This window comes from Drosophila navojoa, chromosome 2 (assembly GCF_054131105.1).
Source record: "Drosophila navojoa isolate 15081-1374.11 chromosome 2, UAZ_NAV_1.0, whole genome shotgun sequence".
Lineage (NCBI taxonomy): Eukaryota > Metazoa > Arthropoda > Insecta > Diptera > Drosophilidae > Drosophila > Drosophila navojoa.
The window spans coordinates 8,139,413-8,163,491 of NC_142890.1; the positions used below are offsets into that span (position 1 = coordinate 8,139,413).

General features: G+C 38.6%; 1 protein-coding gene across 5 annotated transcripts; it reads left to right on the plus strand.

The window, feature by feature from the left end:
* Positions 1-330: 330 nt before the first annotated feature.
* cindr (CIN85 and CD2AP related) lies at positions 331-24,062 on the plus strand. 5 transcript variants are annotated; one of them, XM_018112834.2, is made up of 9 exons: positions 331-638; positions 1,040-1,446; positions 12,144-12,369; positions 13,074-13,185; positions 13,416-13,971; positions 15,719-15,856; positions 19,769-20,356; positions 21,372-22,629; positions 23,727-24,062. In XM_018112834.2, exons 2-9 carry the CDS (start codon positions 1,437-1,439, stop codon positions 23,767-23,769), a joined length of 2,931 nt encoding a protein of 976 aa, XP_017968323.1. In that variant the 5' UTR covers positions 331-638; positions 1,040-1,436; the 3' UTR covers positions 23,770-24,062. The 5 variants fall into 5 exon arrangements, with proteins under 5 accessions (XP_017968323.1, XP_017968324.1, XP_089112248.1 ...); XM_018112835.3 differs by having other exon boundaries at positions 331-533; XM_089256122.1 differs by lacking the exon at positions 1,040-1,446 and having other exon boundaries at positions 331-533.
* Positions 24,063-24,079: the final 17 nt, after the last annotated feature.

The window sequence follows — 24,079 nt, forward strand, 5'->3', positions numbered from 1 at the left end:
TGGGATATATAAAAACAAAATGAGTCTTTTTAAATGGGATACATATAATCTATTGTGATAGCTCAGCTTCTTATTTAAATATTAATTGCGGTTTGTCATATCAAATATTGTGTTTAGACAGATGTTTAGACAGTTGGTTGGGTGTTCTTTTTAACAACAAAATTATTGTAACGTAGCTAATAAATATATAATTTATATAAATTAAATAAATATATTGTTACAAATTTAAAATGTTAAAAATACTAGACTTATTTGCTTTTTGGTATTGTTGTTAGTATTTTTGTTAAATGGCCGAAGAATGAGAATTTTTGGGCTACCACTAAAACGGTCACACTGGTCACATTGTCTGCAGTTTTCTGCGCGCACTTTAGTCGAGCGGCTGTTTGTGCGGTCGAATAAGTTCATTTTGCGGCCACTTGGCATTGTTTTTATGGTGTCGTCGTTCGCTTAACGCTTGTATTAACCAAAAATTGAATTATCCAGTTTGAATTTTCTGCAAACAAATTGCGCTATTTATCAACTTGTGGAAATCGGTAAAAGAAAAAATAGTGTTTAGCTAGCGTTGGCATCTGCATATGCATATGCGTGTGTGCGTGTGTATTTAAGTGTGAGATGGCGAAAATCAATAACAAAGCAAAGTAAATAAAACGCAGGCGAAAAGTGCATACGAAAGTGGCTGTGGCAATGCAAAGAAGAAGAAAACAGCGGCCGCACAGTAAACGTTCTGCTGAGTGAGAAAGCAGGCAGCTTCAGGCCAGGCCCAGTAGTTGTAGTTGTAGTTGTAAATACATACAAGTGGATTCGACGTGACGTGAATTTGTAAAGTGCGCCGTTATAAACGCAGCTTTTGCTGTAGTTGTTGTTGTTTTATCTTCTGCTGGGACTGCCGCTGCCGCTGCCTCTTCCTCCCCTGTGGCTCTGCATTTTGTGCGGACTCTTGAAAACGCTGCGCTGCCGCTGTTTCTTAATGTTATATATTTTCTGTGTTATGTATATATACATATGTATATTTTAATTAATTCCCATTCTGGTTCTTTAGCTGCGAATAGGGTCAAAATAAAACACGCAAAAAGCGTTTTAATTCCGAGTAAAAAAATACGAAGAGAAACAATTTATAAGCGTGTCTGTCTTCTGTCTGTGCCTCTCTCGTGCATCTGTGAGAGTGTGAGTGTGTGTATGTGTGTGTGTAAACAGAAGAACGCGCGTGATTCATACCTTGATACACCGGGGGCGGCACAGGAAAAGTAGTCGACAGCGCGTGTTGTTGTTGGCCCGAAAGACACGGACACGGAGTCCGTCCATTGAACTGCCGCGGCTGACGGCAACGGCGGCGACAACGACGACGGCAACGGCAACGGCTGGTGTTGCTGCTGCTGCTGCTGCGACGCGACTGCGACGCAATTGCTTCCTGGCGAAACGACAACAACAACAGCAACATGGACAAATGTGAGTATGCTTGTTCTAAGAACGCGAAGACAAAAAAGAAGAAGAGAGGCATGAAAAAAAAAAACTATGAAATTCGTGCCTTGATGCAGTTTTGCTTTTGTTATTGTTGCTGCGCTGCTGCTGCTGCTGCTGACACTGCCGTTGGCTATGTTTTTAGGGTGGGTCCATCTATGCCGTTTATCTATGCCTTTTGCGCTCTGCGCTTTGCGCTACCATTCGCATTGTTGGGTGTGTCTCAGGGTGGGCGTGCAAAGTTTCTAGTTTTTAGTTTTTTTTTTTTTCTGCTCCTCCACAAGGACATTAAGACAACAAAGTTACGATTGTTGTGGCTGCAACTACAAATTGCGGTACTTAAAGCTAACGTTAACGTACGCTGTACAAAGATTTTAGATTCGCGCAGAGGCTTAGCCTGACTCAAGTCAAATAAGAAAATAATAACAATAAAAAAAAAAGATTCGAAACCAGTTTTACAGTTGACTTTATTTTTTATTACTTTAAAAAAATGAATTTGTTGTTGATGATTTCATACAGCAAAGAGTTAAAACAGTTTTTTTCTCTAATATTTTTTTTTCTTTTTGTTTTGGCTGCGAACGTGCGGGATTTTGTTGGGAAACGTAACGTGAATCGCTAAGACAAAAGATTTGGCTTTGTAGAAACTGAATCAGGTAGAAAAAGTGTTTTTGTTCAAGAAGCAGAGTTGGTAAACGCAGCAATTTTAATGGTACTCTCTAAATACTCGACGAGTTGTTGTCTTTTGAGGTTCGTAAACCTAGTTTTGGAAAGAACTTTCAACTGAAGTCGTACAGAAATTATGCGATTACTGATAATGGATTTTCTTGTATGAGGGATAGATAGATATATGTGCGAATACTACATATATTATGACTGTAAAAGACCTCCCGTATATAGTATACGTTGTATGTAGTTCACAACCCTCTAATTATTAATCATTCGTGTGGGTTTAATACGAGATTGAGGTGCAAATTAAAAAACAGGTTCTTGTGTAACAGGGAGAAATTTAAATCATTTGTTTTAATTTCATTTGCATACTAAAGAAAATAGCTTTACATTTTGTAATTAAATGTATTTTGTGTAACCTAAGATTGTCTTAATTTGCTTGCTTTAGCTCACAGATTTGAAATTGTTTAGGCTATAGACTATAACTTTTAGTATATATGTATGTATGTATGTATGTTTATCTACATGCATTTACGTACACTCTCTACAACTTCCCTGATAAGGCTAGAGTAAGAGTCGTTGAGCGTGCAATAATATTAATAAAACATGGTTTTGTTTTCTTTTGTCAACCTCAAGATTGTTCGAATGCTCAACGCTGTTGTTGTTGTTGTTGTTGATGTCGCTGATAATGTAGCTGATTGGGTTGCATATATATTCAGCTTCCACTCGACACCCGCCCCTCATCGGCCCTATCTGATGATTTCTGTTGATGAACAATTCGAGGCAGACAATGGAGCTCGTCTGGAATGGTTTTGTCTGGGTCGCATTTGCATCCCGAACAAAAGACGTTGCTGCTTTCTTCCGTTGTTTGTTGCTATTGTTGTTGTTGTTGTTGCTTTTAAGTGATTCGATTTGAAAACTAAAAGTGAAAAATCTTGAAGAATACAAAAGCGAAACAGCAGCAAACCATAAATGAAGCTGATGACCAACAGGAAATGCCCAAACACAAACACACACACTCAACACATTTAATAGACAATACCCATTAGACACTGATTAGTAATGGGTATATTGCTGTTTTGTGGCATTCAAGGGAAACACTCTATAAATATGCTTGATTCACAGCCACAGTTGGGTTCTATTTGAGTCAGAAACTATGAGGGCTAAGCCTCTACTAGTTTTGATAAAGTTTAGATATTTACAGTTGTATTTATATTATATATTTTAGATGTATATCAAGATGGATTTTGTAGTTTTTGGTTTCGATAAGAAGTAATTTGTACAAGAAGTAATTTCTATACTCAAACTTATAATAGATACCTAGAATTTAATCAAAATAAGCAAGATCTCTGATCTCTCAGGCAGAGTTAACTGTATACTCCAGTCGAATTCATACAGCCTGGTACAGCTATGCACTAGGTATATTCTAGTCAGGCAGACTAAAGTAAATCTTTCTCTAAATGAAACTAATTTAAATATAAATATAAATATAGGGAATAGTTGATCAGAGTAAAGCTTATACAAATTATAATATAATACTGAATAATTAATAACACATTTGTCGGGTGTCTTCAGGCTGGGCATGCTCGCCCAGCGCAGAGCTCTATTGCTATTTTCATAAAATATTTTTGCAAAATATTTATTTTAATACGAAATTGCTTATCAGTTGCGCCGGCTGCTCTTTGATAAATTGCTTGGGGCAAGCCTTCTTCTGCCTTGGGTCTTGTGGGTGTGGCACTTACATTTCTTCTCTTCTTCTTGGCCGTCTTCTTCTTCGTTCCTCTTGTGGCTCGGGTTGTGCGTGGGCCAATGGCTTAAATCATGGCCCTGCCCAGCCCACATTAGCCCTGTTCACATTAGCACTCATAAGCGACTGTATGGATGGCTGGCATGATTCATCAGGTCTGAAGTTTTGTCACGACAATTGCGTATTGCAAAACGACGAACAGCTACAAAATTATGCGAGTTTTGTGTACTTAGACTTTACGACAGCCGCCGCTTCCCTTCCAATTGAAAAGTCATTCACATGCAAATAACTGTGAATGCATATTATTTGCAGTCCGAGTCGCGCGGGCTTTGAGTCAGCCCCCAACAACAACAACAACAACTACTGCTCGACGTGGAGGTAGCAGAAATGTGCGAGTATTTTTTGTTTTTTGTTTTTGCTTTGTGCTAGTTTATCTTATCGCTAACTTATCAGAGCGTACAGTTTTTGTTTTTCTTTTTTTCTTCTATTTTTTTGTTGTTTTTTTTTTACAAATTTATATGGTAACATATCGAGTTTGGCGCGTTAAATACAAAACTTTTGTGCTACTCAACTTTCGTCTGACACTGAAAAGAGTTTATCAAGCAATTTGCAGCTCGACGAGGAAATACCTAGATATGATTGTGTTTGACTATGAGATACCCTTGGTTATTTGAGTAATTGTTAAGTGGATGTGTGCTTAGATCAAGATATCTTGTAATATACTTATATTAAACATTAAAGAGATCATGTTAGGAATATGGAAATAGCATGAAACACTCTCTAAAAAACTTCAAGATTGCAAATATTATGTAAAGAATAACAATACTATATATATATATACTATATAATAAATTAAATATTATTCCAATTCTCATGTAACGTTTCCTCAGTCAAAACGAAAGTCTTTAGTTATTTTTAAAACATATCCTAGGATCTTATATGCAGAACTAATACGCCCGTTTGCTTGGGTAAACTATTTTCGATGCATAAAACGTATAAATAATGAAAAACTATGCCAAGTTTAGTAAATGTTTGCGCTGCTTAAACAACCACACGTTATGTAAGTACGAATGTATGTGTGTGTGTGTGTGTGTGTGTCTGCAGTTATGAACATATCTAGCCATGACTCTCTTTGTGTGTGTGTGTATTTATGCTGCTTTGGCTGATTGGGCGACAGTTTATAAGACATACGCTCTATGCTCTTTATCAGTCAATTGTTTAGGCATCATTTATTCTGGTCGCAAACAGTGAGAAATGCGGGCGCTAGGCGTCTCAGCCAAGCCATATAAATACAATCCAAACACACACACACACACACACAGACACCCATACACGGACAGAGGCATATCATTGAACTGATAAGCGGCAACTGAACTCAAGGCCTCGTCTTCAGTATGCACCCTCTGGCCGTCCGTCCGTCCGTTCAATAGCGCTCGACTGTCGCAATCAATAAGTGAAAAGTAACTGTTCTTTAAACAATTACATTTCCAAGAATTTTCCAGCGTTGAATCGAAATGCATTGAGTCAAGCTGGCAATTTGGTTACTCAATTCCACACAGACGTATCGAAAGTACTTCACTGACGACTGTTCCAGTTTTTCTCTATTGTTTGTCGAGCACTAAAGGGCGAGTGCTTGAGCTGAGTGGTTAGAGAGTATTTTACTAGAATGCAGTGAGAAAACTTAAATGTAAAGTGCATTCCCTCGTAACTCTGCAAATTAGAGAAACGAAAGCTTTTAGTTCAGTGAAGGGAATGGGACAAAGAGCTAAACCTTATAGCTTTTTATTTATATAAAATTTTCTTATTGTGGTTAATATAAAACGGAGATAAACTTTGTATTGATCATGGGATTTTGCATATATACATATAGCCATTGTATGAGCATTTTCGGAAAATATATTATGAGCACAATTTTCGGATTTCTTTCTTCAATTTAGTTTTTAAAGTAAATTTGTAATGCACTACAAGATCTCTAGAATTCTATTTACATTATTGGCCCCAACTTTGTGGAAGATATCAAATCCATAGAAAGCAATTGTATCATTAATGCAGTGTACATTATCTCTAGACTAATTATATCTATAAATACCGCAGCATAAATAACGTTTCAAAGTGCATTTGTTGTTGTTGTTGTTGCACGGCAAATGGAAAAGCGCTTTGCACTGTATGAAGTACCATTAGGAAAATGTAATCAGCAAGTGGCTCTTAATGGCCAGTTGACCCCGGGCTGCTAGTCAAGTTGTCCACTTGGCCCACGCCCCCACATGGCTCTAAGTGTATATGCATATACATAGTCATTTAGTCTTGAATCTTGTCTACAAACACAAACACACACACACACACACACATACACACACTTGAACACTTTCCATCGTAAAGTCTTTTTTAATTAAACGAGCGACGAGTTGCGGCGGCGCATAAATCAAGCGCATGCGTTTTCCAATTTAACTGCTTGGCCTTGGCAATGAAAAATGCAAAATGCGTGACTGTGTGGGTGTATGGGTGTGTGGGTGTGAAGGTGTAGGCGTTTGTTTGCTCAACTGCAGCTGTGGGCGTGGCCGTGACGAATCACGCGTGTGACAGTGACACCCAGGCCAAATGACTTAATCAAGCTGCATGACACACAAATAGACACACGCACACACACACATATACGTATATATAAATATACATACATACACATTAATAAAACTCTCCTCTGATAAGCTTACACCTAAAACGTAACACACACACACACACACACTCTATATAAGGTAGCATTGAATAGTTTGTCTTTTATCAGTTCGGATTAGAGTATCTTGGCGCCGTGATTCATGCATTGCGATAACTAAATAAATGCCAGAAGCTAATTATTGAAACACAGTACAACGGGAAAATTTGTAAAGTTGCTCAAGCATACACTGCCATAGAGTATATAGATTTGAGGTGAGAATATGATACTTTGAATGAGGTCTAGTTTTGGTAGACTGAGCTCTCAGCTTGTCGATAAATGATTGCTGAATCAGAGATTGCATGACTGACTTTTATAGCTATATATATACATAAATATTTATTTATTTATTTACTTATTATTTATACAATGCTTGGTCAGTGTATTCCAGTTTCGCCAAACCGTTTTGCTTTGCTTGTTTTGTCAACATTTTGTTTATTTTGTCAATTTCCACGTCATTTGGCACGCAATGTTTGCGACTGCGACTGCGACCTTGGCCATGAGTTTTCCCCAATTACCGTTACATGTCAACTAGAGTAAACATGAGGGTCGTAAATGTAACAAAGTTCAAGGACAAAGCCTTGAGCCCGCCAGCATAAAGGACATTCATAGCTGGAACTGAACGTGTGTAATTCATGGGCCAAAATATCTGATAAGCGGGTCATTATATTGTATAGATATAATTAGAATTAATCGATACCTATCGATACATCAATTATTTGTTTAGTAAATGTTGAGAGAGGCCTTTGCCTGAAGTCTGACTAGAATGAGTTTGCAGTAAACTTTAATGTAAACTCCTTTGAGCACATTTCTATTTAAAGAGAAAAGTTCAAGGGTAATCCTGAATTAAATATTTATTACATATTCCTAGTATTATCTAACTTGCCCGTTCCTTAAACAAATTAATTTTAATCTTGTTTATTTTCTGTTTGTCCCGCATTTCAATTTGTTTATATTATTTCTATTTGTATGCCATTCCGCTTGACCTGGTTCTGAAGAAAACACGTCAAACATTTAACCCTTAGTGCCACATAGGTCAAGCCTAGTTAATTTTTCACCTGCCTTTTCACCCCAGTTGGCTGAGAAAGTGAATTTATTGCTGTCAGCCACGCCCCCATACCATTTTTGGCTTCTCTTTTAAGTGTGTTAAAAGTCAGGCAAACGCAATATAACATTTACGGTTCATGGCTCAAGCGATATGGACAAAGCCAGCCAAAAACTGATTCCTAAGCCAATTAGCATGCGTTTCTTCAAGTGCAGACGAAATGGGGGGAATTTATCTTCACACGCACACACACACCCACAGCTATGCGAGGTGTTGGTGTGCCGCGCGAACCGGTTGAACCCCCTTCTCGCCACACCTGAGTGCTGCAACCAGGTGTGAGTGTGTGTGTTTTTTTATGTGGCCAGCAAATTGATTCATTTCCATGCGTCACTCTGTTAACGGCCCAGCAAACTCTCTCTCTCTCCCTCTCTCCCTCTCCCTCTCTCTCTCAATTTAGCAGAATTGTAGACAGCAGCTCATTGAAAGAAAGAGAAACATCAATGGTAATCTATTGCTATCAGAGCTGGATAATGAAAAGGTCGAGAAACCTATTAATCATTCACATAAGGTTCAAGAATCTTACGCTTCACACACACGCATGCATATATTCATATGCTTACGATTGTATTTGAGTTAAATGATATATTCTTGATGGCAAACAAGTAAGTAATCAAGCATAAAGGGGTTTACTTTCTTGGCTGCCAAAGAGCTCTTTAATCTCGTCTTTATGCCGCAATTCACGCTGGATGAGTTGTCATTTTCTTTTCATTATTATTTAATTAATTGATTAAGCTTCAGGAGTAGCCCTGGGTAAGGTGACGTAAGAGTTGCGACTGATGTAACGAAATGATGATGTATGCATGCAAATTCTCTTATCAGAAACTTGAATTCTGAAATAGTTGTAATACGCTTGCTTCATAGCGCATTTCCAAGTCGCATTTGGTGGTTGTAAATCGATCGAAACTGTGATAAATTGTTCCGTATTTATGATTTGCATATTTTTATGGCAAATTTAAGCGTTGCGACTTGGCGTTTATCTATTTTTGTTTTGTTTCTTTTTTGACATTGGTTCAGCCTTTTAAGCACAGTGCATCCCATTTACATACGCCCACTGCACACATAAACGCCCTCTGGCGGTCAGATGTGCGGACAAGCACAAGCTTGTCATTTTCTTCAATTTTGACACATTTGCACGATTTCCCAGTTGGATTTTTCACACGACACCGCGCGCCATGGCCGTCGCCTCATTTTTCAGCGGTTGTCGCTCATGTTGTTGTTGTATAAGTTGTAGTAGTATTAGTTGTTGTCGTTGTTGTTGTTGTTGTTGTTCGTGGTGGTAGTTTTCACCACTTAATGCTGCAACTTTTCACCATTTCTCAGCATTTAGCTGGCGCGCCTCATTTCACAAGCAACGCTCTGGCTCGATCGTCGTCATTGCATGCTTCCCATTCTACAATGTTGATGTGTGTGTGTATGTATACATATGCATGTGTGTGTATGTGTGTGTAGTAAGCTTACATTCGTAGTTGTTGAGCTTTGTGGTCGCTGTCTGTTGGTTTATTAAAGCGCACATTCAGATGCAATGTGTTTGGCCAAAAGAAAGAAAATATAAAAGGAAAAAATAACGCTCAACAAAAAAAAAAGAACAAGTGAGAAATGGCAGGGCACGACTCATAGATGCCCTGCATAAGAAAGACATTGTGATTGTGTTTCTTAACCTTAACATTAATTCCAAATAAATAAATGGCATAGGCTTATGAGGACATTTAATGTAAATTAAATCTTTAAATAATGTAGAATTTATTAAGCTTGAAACTCCAAAGTAAATTTTAATTTTAAGGCTTAGGCTACTTGGCCTTAAAAATTAACATTATTATTATATATAAATAACAAAATGTATTGTCCAATTAAATAAATTATCTATATAATATAAAATTGAGTTTTAAATAATATAAAATTAAGTTAAATTAAAATTCCATTCCCTACTAGTCCATAAGGCCTTAGATATTTTTTTAATCTTACATGAATTATTATTATTATTAAATTATTTTTATTATTATTATAGAATTATTATTATTATTATTGATATTATTATTATTATTATTATTATTATTATTATTATTATTATTATTATTATTATTATTATTATTATTATTATTATTATTATTATTATTATTATTATTATTATTATTTTTATTATTATTATTATTATAAAATTATTATTATTATTAAATGATTATTACTATTAAATTATTATTATTATTAAATTATTATTATTTAATTATTATTATTATTTTATTATTAGCATTACCAGCCTAAAGATTTGCTTGCTAGCCAACACATTTCAATATGCCCCGTCTCGGTCAGTTTACAGGGTATTCGGCGACAGTAACAGAAACCACATTAAAGGTTCATTTGGCTGTCGCTTTGTTTGGCTTTGGCGTGGGGTTAAACTGTAACTGAAATACGGCCGTGTTGGCCCAGTTACAAATCAGCAGTGGCTCCAGCACTTTTGCCACTTCTCTCTGTTGCCACTCTCTCTTTCTCCCGCTCTCTCTCTCTCTCTCTCTCTCTCTCTCTCCATCTGGTCTTGTGCAACTTTTAATGTTGTCGTCGTCTGCAAATAAAGTGAAATTATTATGTGCGCCACACAAAGCAGCTTTAGATTGCTTTTGCCAGGCACTTCACAACGTTGGTGGTCCCCTTCTCTCTCTCTCTCTCTCTCTCTCTCGCTCTCGCACCTTTTGGCTGCCCTCTTTTCGTCACATTGAAAGCATTTCGATTCACTTAACAGTCCGTCTTAATTGCTCATTATGGATGTCATTAGAGTCAGTCCGCATTAGCAATTACACACGGCTAAATGGTTTACACTTAGTGTCTCTCAAGTGACGCATCCATTCCGTCCATTCCACATGCAATCCTCAGCATTGGAGTGCACACACGTCATTTATTGGAGTTGTGATCGTCTGGTTATAAAAGCGGCTGCGTCTTATTGGCTCACATATAGAACATCACGTTCGATTGGAATTTAATTATTTGCTCACCTTATCGCATACCCTGCGAATTGTCTGAAGAGGTAGTTCCTTTGTGCCTCTAAACGGTTCTTTTTGTTTTGTTCCTTATCAGCAATTTATCGTTACTTAGGGTATTTATATATTTTTTATGGGTATTTACTCACTTATTCATTTCTACTTCAACCTTTCTATGTATTTTTTTTATCGCATAATCTAGTTTCCTTTCGCACGCCTCTCTGAATCTTTAGCCTATAAATGTTTCCGTTTATGCATTATTATGTGTCTCAAGCGTTCTAATAAAATATAAATATGTATGTATTTATGATTAAATCATAAAGCAAATTTGATAGAAAATCAAGCGATTCATGCGGGGGCAGCAGCCTCCAATACCAAATAAGCTGCGATCTCATATTGTATTGAAGGCGAGCGAGCCAAGCGTTGGTTATACGCGAATTTGCTCTTGTTTTATTATTATATTATATATACATACATATATCTATGTATATGTATATATGTTTGTGAATCGCCGTCTATGGCATTGTTATGATGCGTCATGACAAGCTTTTTGTTTGTGGGGGCTTCTGCTCTGTGGTGTGAATGAACATAATTATGGGCTATAATGACTCTGCAATGCGCTACATTTAACAAGTAATAGAGAATTTAGAGTGAGGCTGAGAATGGACTAAGGAATGAAGGAAATGGAAGCTTACAATTATTTGTAAAATTGTAAATAATATATATTTGAAAATATCTTACCCACTTGCCATATCTTTTGGCTTATAGAGTGAAGTGAAATTTATTATTCTATTTCCTCTAATGACTATGCCACCCATTATTATCAACAATTACGCATCATAGCAAATATTTATATAGATATCTATGTCAAGCAAATGTTTTTAATGACATCATTTTAATTGACCAACAAATCTCGAGTCTATATTTGATAAGAATTATATACTGTAGCAAGAAGAAGAAGATGACTTTCTAACATATCAAATGGCACAATACAATGCGGGGCTTTTAATAATTCACTTGACATGGGCCACAGTCACTGCCAGCAGTAATCGTTAACCCAATTTTGACGCCTAGTTGACTGATGATGCCCACGATTCGCCTCATATTGTTTTTGCTTTGTATGTGTGTTATTTCTTTCTTTTTTTTTTTTTTTTTTTGGTATTATCATTCCCATTCCGAGCATAGCTCCAAATATGGAGACAAAGAGCGTGTCATGTAACTTTTACTTTTTAAGCATTTTTTTTTTGTACGAAAATAAACAAAAATGTGAGTGTCACGTAGCGAAACGATAGACAACACATTAGCCAGTGGGCGGGCAGCGAGGGGGGCAGGCGGCAGATAGACTCGCCGGGATTGCGCAATAGTAAATATGTGCACTTGGACATTGCCATTAAAAATTGCGCGTGTCCCATATAAGGCTCTACCCCATTGGCTTACTAATATCATGTATCACTCTCTCTTTCTATATCTTTCTCTGTTTTTCTGCAGCAATCTGTGCAATAGTGGAGTACGAGTATACTGCCAAGGAACCAGATGAACTGGATCTACACAAGGGTGCCATCATACATCGCATCAAACAGATGCCCGGCGGCTGGTGGCAGGGCACACTGAAATCCTCCGGCGTAACGGGCATGTTTCCGGACAATTTTGTTCGTGTGCTGGAGCCCAGCAGCAATGGCAACCACAGCGATGACAGTGCGGCGGTGCAGCTCAGGTTGGTGACGCAATCAGCTTAACATTCAAATGACATTAGCTGAAAACTGTCTGAGAGTCATTGATAACTGCTGTGGAAAATGCTTCAGCAGAAGCTGTTGTAAATAGGAGAAAAATAATCATTAAAAATATACTATAAAAATCAACATAGACTTGGAATTCATTAGCTTTATTTTTGCTGCCTTTCTCCATTTAATTATTTTATTTATTGAATTTAATTAAATTATATTAATTATAAATAATAATATCATATGACATCAATATGAATTAGAGAACTATTTATTATCGATTTTTTTTTTTAAAAGAGATTTTAATTTATATATTTTATACTCTCTAAATGTTTTTACTAAGTCAAATACGTTTAAAGCTTTTTAGCCAATCAACATATTTATTGGCTTGATAAGTTTAACATTTAATCTTATCGATTAACAGCTAGAATTTAAATTAGTTATTAGGCAGATAATTCTTGTGATTTTATTCTCTCTCTCTCTGTCTCTCTCTCACTAAACTTAAATTTTATATTCAGACTTTTTTTTGTATCATTTTTAGCACATATTCTAAAGCCAACTTTCAGCTGGTGTCATTGATTGTAAACAGAATATGTGAATTCGCTCTCGCTCTCTCTCTCTTTGCATACATTAATACATATATAATTTTTGCACTCTTTTGTCTCTCTCTCTTTTGATTTGAATTTTGCGCTCTTAGGGAGAAATCAGCGACATCGAATCGCCGCTGTAAAGTCATCTACAGTTACACACAAGTCAACGACGACGAACTGACGCTGGCCGTGGGTGATGTCATTGAATTCCTAGGGGAGGTATGTACACAGACACATCCACACACACACAAACACACAGACTGTCTATGTGTATGTGTGCATACATATACATATATATATAGCCACAAACCGCATACACTTAGTGCCCACAACCCCCATTTAACCTCTTTGCCAATAAGTTTTGACGCAACCCAATAACACAGAACTGAAAGCGAATATGAATAAACGAAAGAACGAACGTATTTTTGTGCTGTTTTGCTCTCATTTAGGTCGAGGAAGGCTGGTGGCGCGGTCGCTTGCGCAGCAAAGTTGGCGTATTTCCCTCAAATTTTGTGCAACATATCGAACCATCGCCGATTCTGGCCTCCAAGCGGCCGCCAACAATTGGTGCAACGGTCACGACATCGGCGCTAACGGCAAAAGCTGCCAACATAGCAACAGCAGCGACAGCGGCAACAACAACAACAACGGCAACAACAGCAGCAGCTGCTCCTGCAGCAGCAGCAGCAGCAGCAGCAGCAGTTGCACCTGCCACAGCAAAGCAATCGAAAAACAGAGCCACGGCATCCACAGTCGCTGCAAGTGGAGCAGCTGCTGCCGCTGCTGCTGCTGCGCCCACGTTACCACCGAAGCCACATCGCGACATTTGTCGCGTGGAGTTCCCCTATGCGCCGCAGAACGAGGACGAGCTGGAGCTCAAGGTGGACGACATTATCAATATCATCAGCATGGAGCTGCCGGACAAGGGCTGGTGGAAGGGCGAGCTGAACGGCAAAGTGGGCGTCTTTCCCGATAATTTTGTCAAACTCTTGACGCCCTCAGAAGGTAAGTTCACATAACATATGACGACAACAAGAGCCATCGCATTTATATCATTCATCGCATTCATTTGGCATTCACTGTCGATGAGTTTTGATTTGGTCTGTCAACTGCATCATTTCATCGTCCGTCATTTGCTCTCATCCGCATCTTCGTTGCGCTGCATTTAATTGGATGCAATTTTCCCCAAATTGAAATTTGAAATTGAAAACTCAAGCCCGTACCGACCGACCGGATCGTCAATTGACGTGACGTCCCCAACTCGTTCCATACAAAAGTCAATAAACGTTTCGTTTCGCTAATTGAATTAATTAAAGAAAAAACTTGTCGAATTTGTGACGAGTGTTAAATGAAGCCGTAGACGTAGTTGAAGCCACCCAAGCAACTCTATCATGGTGATAAGATTGTAGCCAAAATGTAAGTTTTAGCTACACTTTCAAATTTAGCTCCACTTGTGATATAGTATCCATAATGAATTTTTGCACTTCTTAAAGTAAATTTTATTGTGTATCTACATTCTAGGAAGTAAAACTTATAGTATATCTACATAAAAAAGAACCTATTTATCAATAACTGATAAGAGTTTGTTAGCACTCTGATAGTTTGTAGTCCTAGGTCTTATTTTGATATATTAAGACATGTAAGACCCAAGACCTGTCAACTCTGGAGGAAGTTATCGGGGAATTTCCCATATATTTCCGCGGAATAAATGAGTTGTATCTAGTATGTTTTGTTGAAGAAGATTATATAATTCTCAGTGGGTAAATATTGAAACTGATATTTATGTATAACCGTATATCAGAAGTTTATATAGTTTATATACAGAAAAGTTAAGTTAGTTTCAAATGGGAAATACGTTCGCTCTTTTGTCTCGTCTAACAAGCTCAGCTAATGAGTTCAAAGTATTAGCTATAATATATATGTGTGTATATCCCCTATAGACAGAGGCTTATCGCAGCTTTTCTAGCTTTTATAGACTATATAGATCTATAGATTGTGCACAAATACTAAAGCGAATATGTATATATGTACAGCTATAGTTGTATTCCTCTGTACATCTATTCGTAGCTATTCCAAATAGTTCACAGAGCTTCTAGCCCAAATTTCGAATAGTCACACAACACTCGCATCACACATCAGTTCAGATCCACTTCACACACACACGCACACACCCATATATTCACATATGCACAACTCCACTCGACTCGACTCGACTCATTTCTTCAACATGTTTAAAACGAATCACTGCATACAACATCATCTGAACGATTTATATATACATATATATGTATATGTATATATTTTCCATTTTATGTTTATTATTACTTGCATTTTGTTGAACGACTTTTATTAGCATTTTGTTTACGTTTCACTATCGCTCTTATGTCGACTTTCTTGCTCTACGAGTAATTCAAGATTTTATTTGTATTTCTTTATTTTACTTTATCTTCTGCTTCTTCTTCTTCTTCGACTTCATTTACTTATTTATATACATACATATATATGTACATATCTGTGATGTGTCGTTGTCTCTGTGTAATTTTCCTCTACACTTTTCTCCCTCTTTCTCTTCTACTCCTCTCTCTCTCTATCTCTTTCTACAATATTTCGTGTGTAATAAAAAACTCCATTGCAACGACAACAACGGCTAACTACAACTACACTCTGCTACACGACACACCATACTCTACACTCGACACACTCAACACACTCAACACACACGCACACCAACTGCACTCTGATGTTCCGGCAGCGCCTCTGCCCCCTCCGCGTCCACGGCCACGCACACGCCGTGCTGGGGCAGCGGGTCCGGGAGCGGGCGCGGTACCGCAGCGCGGCGGCTCTTTCGAGTTCTTGGGCGCTCGCATGGCCAGCTTTATTACGACGATTTGTATGTAAACGAGTTTTTCCAGTGGCAGCCTCAAGAGTTTTTCTTTTCGTTTTTGGCCAGTTTTCATTTTCCTTTCTCCGTGGTGCCGCGAGGCCTTTTCTCGCTGTGAAATGGAAAATCGCTTGGCTCTTTTTGGCCATGTACATAATTTCTATGATTTATTTTCCATTTTCATTATTGTTATTATTTATCTACCATCTCGAGCTGGCTTTCTTTGGCGCCGGCAATGCTCTCGAAATATTAGACACAGTCTCTACTCCAAAGCCAAAGACGCGGAAAATCTTAGCCAAAGCTCGCTTGGCATCGTTTTCCTTAGCCACTGCCAATGCGGTTTTTCATGTTTGTTTTCGCTTTTCGTTGTCAATTTGCATGGCTAAACTTGTTTATTTTTCATAGACATAGACATATACATATATATATTTATACTTTTTGCTAGCTATTTGCTTTGTCTTTGTTAAACATTTTCTTTTGTTGCCTCTGAAACGTTGGCGTTTTCTACGCGTTTTTTTTTCGGCGCTGTTTAAAACGCGCAAACGGCTTTGACTCGGTTACCTAATTAGTTGGCTGATGCTTTGCATTTTATTTCACCTATTGTTTATGTATGTATATAGTTAAATATATATACAGATATATGTATATAAACATATTTGACTCGTCTCACGTTGCATACTTTGCGGTAGCTTGCGAAAAATATTAAGTTTGATTTAAATCGATTTTGATTTTTGTTGATTTGGCGCATTTCGTTGAGTTATTTGGCCTCAACTACAAAGCAAGTGTAGCTGTTAAGTATTTGGTTTTAAATTCGACTTATAATCGGTATAAATATGATTTTGCAGTTCATCTTTGCTCTTTGCACATTAAAAAAACTTTAAATTGTTAGCTAAAATAATTCTTTATAGTAATATATATGTATGCATGTGCTTCCCAGGTTGAAACACAATGGTCTAATAAAAACTTCCTATTAACTGCCTAACATATTCAAATGAGCTTTATAGTTCTTACGAATAACTCTCCTCCAATCACTAGAAAATATTAAGAGTTAACACAGATCAAGTCAGAATTTAATTTTCGCATTTTGAAAGAAGTTTCTGCTGCTTCTTTCTACCAGCCCACGTATGAGTAACACTAAGTGTGTACATCATTCGTTCTGGTTGAATGTAGTTTTCGCATCGCAAATCAAATTTATTTTTATTTGTATTTTTCTGGCTTTGCTTTGCCATTAGCTTTTGTCAACGTCGCAGTTCCAAAGGCAAAAGCCAAAAACAATAACAGCAACAACCGCAGCGGCAAACCACCTTCGCTTGAAACAGCAACAACAACAATAACAACAGCGGCAGCAACAACAACAACCAGCACAATATTAAAACATCAGTTGTAACTGGTTTTTGTGCTTCGTTTATTGTTTTTGTTGCGGCTTTTGTTCCAATTTGATGTTGCGCTCTTTGCCTCGCTCTCTCTCTCTCTCTCTCTCTCTCTCTCTCTGCATGTCTCTCTGGGCTTGCTCGCACATAATCAACTTGATCATGAGCGCTGAACTTCATTATGGGCGCACATTAGGCAGCGATTATCTGAGCCGAGCCCCGCAACAACAAAATGCGCGCGCTTCACTTGTTCGGCCGTCGCTCTCCACTCGCCACTCTCCCATCTCCGCTCTCCCTTCATGTCTCTTCGCTCTGCGATCTTTGCTCTCCTCTATCTGCACCCTTCCATCATTGTTTGATTGTTTTAGCTTTCGGCTTATCAACAATGTTGCCAAGAGAGTTGCTGTGTGTCTCTCTCTCTCTCTGCGGCTCTCCCAAGTCCGAGCAGCGCTTGTTGTACCTTTGCCAGCATTTTTGTTTACCTTTTTGGCTCAGTACGTTTTGATTTCTTGACCATTTACGTTATTCAATTATATATTTCTTTTTGGTGCGGCGTCAAGTTTATTTTTTATTTTTATTTTTATTGTTGTCTTTCTCTGGTTTTATTATTGTTGTTGTTGGTGCTGTGACTGGTGCGTGTGCTACAATTACCGTTCTTGCGGATTTCTTTTGCTGCTTTCTGCAACTGCATTTGCCACACGGGCCGCAGCCATGGAGTTTAGCTAATTGGCAACTTTTTGTTGCGGTTTGCGAGTTGTCGCTTTGAAAATTGAAACATATAATTAAATACACACGCATGTGTGTATGTGTGTGTGTGCGAGAGATTGATGATTAGCCTGTTAAAAGTTAAAAAGTTAAAACGAAACGCAGTCATCATTAAATCAAGGCAGGCAGTCAAGTTTGTTGCCTAAGTCTTTCGTTTTCTTGTGCTTGTGCGCGCGCTTCGCTTTGCCCCGGGCAACAGCACCAACAACAAAACACCAATGACGCTCAATTACTCAATACTTAAAAATAAAAAAAAAATAATACAAATATCTTATATATTAAATTTCAATTCGCGCACAACTTTTAACTGTTGTTGTGGTTGTTGTTGTTGTTGTTGTTGTGGTTGCTGCTGCTTACTGCTTATGCCTGTTTGTCATTTGGTAGCAGTGAAAGTCGTCAGCGCATTCGCTTTTGCCATTTGCAATTATCAACGGCTCGTAGCCAGGCTGTCTATTCTATGGCTAACTTTTTGTTGCCATTTATTTGTCTGCTGTCCATTTTCTGATTGTTGTTATTGTCATTGTTATTGTGATTGTGAGTGTGATTGTTGCTGTCGCTGCTTTGTTTTGCCTGACCTTTACACATTTAAGCGTTACTCAATCAATGTGTGCTTCGATTTCTGTTGCCATCAACAGCATTTATTGCCGTTTATTTATGTATGTATGTATGCGTGCCTCGCACATTTGCTATTTATCTTAAGGCGTTTGTAGTAGAGATGTGCGCGTGCTTCACGTGACACGCATGAGAATGGGTTGAGACATTTTTTGTAATAGACAGAAATTAGGTACAGCTGTAAGCATATTTTCCGTTAAAGTAGATCAAGTTAAGTTATTCACATCATTTGATTTCGTTATTTTTGGAGGAGCATAGATTTAATTAGGTTTTTCCTCTTTAAGCAGATATCTCTTCAAGAACTGTTTACAAAGAAAGTAGAATTCAATAACGAATTTCTAACAAATGTTAATAACCTATTTATAGTTTAAATAATTTGTAATATAATATATTTTTTTCATACTCTTTTTTTTTTTAATAAATATATATATATATTTTTTTTAAGAAATTAAAAATTGATTAAAAAAATCTATTAAAAATGTTCATACTCTTTTATAGTTTTGAAGAAATCTTTAGTATCATTTTGAAGGAATATCATAGCTCTACAACCATTGATATATTTTTAAAGTTTTTCCAATACCCTAAAAAGTTTAATGAAAGAATTCCCATTAATTTGTTGTAGCTAGATTCCCCTAGTGTATGCTGATGCTGCATGTGTTTGTTCGTGTCACGCACGCATCTCTTGCTGAACATTTGTAGTTGGCTGTGTGTGAATTGGCTTTTGCATTTGGCTCCTACGCCACTAGCGCTTTGTTTGACAACCACGTTAATTTATTGACATTTGGCAACAGTTGAGCGGCGAAACTCGTTTCGTTGTTTGCATTAGCGCTCAGCGCAGCTTAGCTCAGCTGTTGCGGTAGTCGCTTGGCGGTTGCCATTCTGAATGTTAGTCACGCCGATGCTCGCGACGTGCTCATCTTTAATAATAAACACAACAGATCACATCATAGCACAGCACAGCACAACGCAGCACTCGGCTCAAGTTGACCCAACTTGTCTCGTCTGGACGGAACTCAGCTTGAAGTGCGCAATTTGTTGTTGTTGTTGTTCTTGTTGATGATGATCAAGCGCTGATTGTTGCTTTTGGGTGGCCTAAAATGCAGCCCACATTCAGCGATGAATACAGCAACTCCATTGTCTAAAATGATTTCAACATATTTCTGCCCTCTTGCAGTCGCGCCCATTAACGAGCCATCAACAGCAGCGGCAGCGGCAGCAGGCACAGCGCAGCAATCACAGCGCAAGATTAGCAACACGAGCCACATGACCACAACGAACTCCAGCAGCAGCAGCAGCAGCACCACCACCACAGCGGTGACGCAGCAGCAGCAGCAGCAGCAGAGCAGTGCTTCAACCACATCGAAGGTCTATATCAAGAAGACGGGCAGCAGCAGCAATTCGTCTGCAACGGGACGCAAGGAGAGCTTCGGATCGCGCGACTCCCTCAATGATATACTCAGCGAAACGGGTCTGCCGATCGGCACTGTGGCCGCCCAGCGCAAGTCGCTGGAGAACAAGAACCTCGATCTGAGCAAGCTGCCCGGTGGCGCTGGCAAGCAGCAGGGCAGCCAGATGATAACAACAACAACAACAACAACTACGAGCAACAGCAGCAGCAGCAACAACACTTCAGCCTCGGCGTATGCGGAACTGCGCAAGAGTCTGGACAATATGGATGAGAAAATAAAGTCGCCAACGCCGCCGGCGGTGGGCAAAAAGCCAAGTGTGCCGCTTAAAAAGACGCCCACGGGTGGAGTCACAGGTAAGTTGGCAAAATTCAATTGAAATGGAGTTACTCAAAGAGCAAGCGCTGCAGTTACAGGCAGTTAAAGTAGTAAGTGGAAGGCTTCAACTTGTGGGTTCTCAATAAAAATGCTAGAGTTTCAGCTTGGCTAAATGGTTATGTGTGGGTGTAGTTGCTTGAAGGCCATAAAAAAGTGAGTGCTGCTGCATTGAGACTTGTGCAGGAGCAGTAGAAGGAGTAGCCATTGCAGTTCAGAAAGTTTACGATTTGTTAAGAGTCAGCAAGCAGTTTGGGTAGCAAATGAAATGGAGGAATACTTTGGAGAAACTAATAAGAGTAATAGATGAAACTACTTAGTAGGAAATATCATTTGTATGATAGCAGCAGAGATCGTAGCTGAGATGCATATGAATATCATTCAACTAATCCCAAATGAACAATTTTCTAATAATGAATAGTCGCAAAGAAGAAGAAAAAAGTCATAGAAGTATCGTATAAATAAAACTTTTTATATAGTATGCAAAATGTGACCATAAACTAAAATATAATTTAAAATATTATTAATAGGAAACAATGAAGGTTATGGTATATATAAGTATATACATAGCTAAAGTAATGAGTGTAGTTAATGTTTTATATTCATAGCAAAAAAAGAAAAAAGAAATCAGTTAAAGGTGAATTAGGCACGGCAAAGCAACTCTTAAAGCTAGTAAAGAAGCAGTAAAATCACGGATGAAGTCGATAATTAGCAGAGGTAATAGATAACGTTGAAAAAAAAAAAAAAATGAAAGACAATTATGAAGAATGAACGCAAGTGGAAATAGAAGCATAGAGAGAAGTAAAAGAGTGAATGGAAATAAAAGATGTGGCAAAAGATAAACAGACGATTTATATAACCGATGCAGAAATATATAGTTTCAGTGCTACTATACCAGTTCACAAGAGCTTAAGTGTAAACAAGGCAAACTCTTTGAGTGATTTCATTCAGTTTTCAATTTCAATTAATAATCGCCTCTTCCATTTGCTTTGGCAGGCGGCATTCTGGGCGGCGGCATGAAGAAGAAGAGCGCTGACAGTAAATTAACCAGCGCCGTATCGCACGACGTCTCCGATGGATTGACTGGCAGTAAACTATTAGGCGGACAACTGCCCGAAGCGGGCGCAGCTGGCAGTGTGGTTATGAGACGTGCTGCTACCATAGCCGTTGAGGACACGGACTTTGATCGCGTGGAACGCGGTTCGATATTGCAGGACATGCGCGCGGGTCGCGTCAAGGCGCCCAAGCGTCGACCGCCCTCGGCGGCCATCAATGTGGTGGTTGAGAGCAACAACAATACGGTATATGTCAACGGCAGCGGCATGGCCAGCAGCGCCAGCGAGCTGAGTGAAGATGGCGGCGCCGGCGGTGTTGGTGGCAAGCAGGCGACAGGCTCCTCCGATGACAATTCGATGGGCGAGGAGCCGCAGCTGGCCAAGCCCAAGCCACGCGAATGGGAAAAGAAAAAGGCACCCTGGATGGAGGAGCTGAAAGCGTCGCAGGTGACTCGCAAAAAGAGCTCGCCCAACGTTGAGCCCCGTGGCGGTCCAGTTTCCGTTGCTGAGCGCACCTCAAAGCTGTTTGCAAGCGAGCAAGCGACAGTCGTTACCAGCAGCAGCAGCAGCAGCAGCAATACGACAGCAACGAAAGTGCAATCGAGTGCGGTGACCTCCTCTAGCATCATGCAGCAGTCCATGATCGTGGAGAGCAGCACCAGTAGCAGCAGCAGCAGCAGCCAAAAGATCGAGTCAGCGACCACAAATTTTATAAACAGTAGCAGTAGCAGCAACAACAGCCACGATGCCATCATGTCCAAGAGCATGTCTGCAGCAAAGGCGACGGCGACAAGTGCAGCAGTACCAGCACCAGCACCAGCAGCGGCACCAATTGCCGCACCCACTGCCATGAGCAGCGATGAGGAGTCACGCGCGGCACGCCCCAAGAGCTTGTCGATACGTAATCGCAGCGTGTCGCCCCTGGTGAAGACGAGCAACAATGCCAGCAGCACGCAGCAGGCGGAGAGGAGCACCAGCAACAATGTCAGCGTGAACGACAGTCCGGCGACAGCGTTGCTCAACAACCATCAGGGCAACGCCGATACCCTGCCACGAGTGCAAGAGCTCGAGTGCCGGTTGGATAAGCTGGAGACGACAGTGTTGACGCAACAGCGCACCATCGAGGAGCTGATCCGGACGCTGCGCGAGGAGACGGAGCGCGTGCGGGTGCTGCGGGGCGAACTGGACAAATATGCGCAGTGCGTGACGCAAGTTTGAAGCAGCTGGGAGTTCCAATCACTCGGAACTCAGCCAAGTTCTGCCCATAGTCGTGCTTGCACCCAGATTGTTTTTTTTTTTTTTGTTGGCCCGCTTAGCTGTGTGCGTTTGCTTTAGAGATTTCTGTAGTTAAAATCCATTTTAGCTAGCCTTAATCTATATGGTTTTCATTAACTTTAAAACAAATAGAAGCGAAAGTCGTGAAATGAAGCTGTCAATAGAACTTATTGTTTATTTTTACATTCCAATGCTTGTCAAACCGTGTGGCAAACCGTATCGAAGACAATCCCAATATTGTAGAGCGTATACGAAAATCAAAACTGAACTTGTACTTATCAACCGAAATATCAAATTTTCAATGTTAAATCCCAGCTAGTTCACAGCGAGCTGCCTTTTATCCATATATCCAGTAGATAACACTATAAATATATATATATAAACTATATAATTCTATGATTATGTTCATTTTTGATCATTTTGCCATTTTTTGTTTAAACTCAAAAATTTGGTATAAATTTTGCATGCTGCATAAATGTTTCAGTTCCAATACGAAGTACATATATACGTATATAACTGTATATCTATATATATATTTTTGATAAGTATTTTTTACAATTTTCTGAAAACATTGTGGGCATTGTGTGATCTTTTTAAAATGAGCTGCGCTTTAGCATAAGCATATATCCCAATTACAGTTTGTTTTGTTCATATGATTATGATTATTTTTATGATGTATTAAAGTTATGAAACATGTACTATAAATACTAAGGCGAAGATATACAAACACATATAAATAAATAATAAATGTTCGATGAAGATGCCTAAAGATTAAGTAATCCAAATAAATAATTAAATTGAAACGTTTGAATGTCTCTTTTGGTTTTTTATTCTTTCTTTCTTAACTCATCTGATTAACAACTCGTCAATTATCAATTCATATCATTAAGAAATCATTCCAATTAAAACTTAGAATATATACGTGTAGTTGCACTTTAGCCTAGCTTACCGTAACAATTTAATCACTCTAATCAATGGCTCAATATATATATATAAATAATTTACTTTCTTTATTAAACAGACAACAAACGCGTCGCGGGAAATTTGATAATTGGATGTTCTGAAGCAACAAATTCAGCATTTGCCATTTTGTTTAATGAATGTACAGCAATTCCTTTTGATTTTGTGATAAGCTAAACTTATATTAATATATTGTGCATTTGGAACGTTAAATCATTTAATACCAACAATATATGGCTAGCTAGGCAATAAGATTAAACGTGTACGAAGCCCGCACTCCAATTATTAGCAAAATGTTGCAAATTTATTTTGATAATATGATATTTAATATTGCTTGTAAATACTGTAAATTGATATATGGCTTGATAATAAACATTATCCATAAACTTATCAACAATGTGTAATTTCATAATG

Excerpts from the sequence above, each read along its gene's own strand:
- cindr (XM_018112834.2), top strand. Across the intron at positions 12,370-13,073 it reads AGTGCGGCGGTGCAGCTCAG|GGAGAAATCAGCGACATCGA; the intron begins GTTGGTGACGCA and ends TTGCGCTCTTAG. Across the intron at positions 20,357-21,371 it reads GCCCACGGGTGGAGTCACAG|GCGGCATTCTGGGCGGCGGC; the intron begins GTAAGTTGGCAA and ends TTGCTTTGGCAG.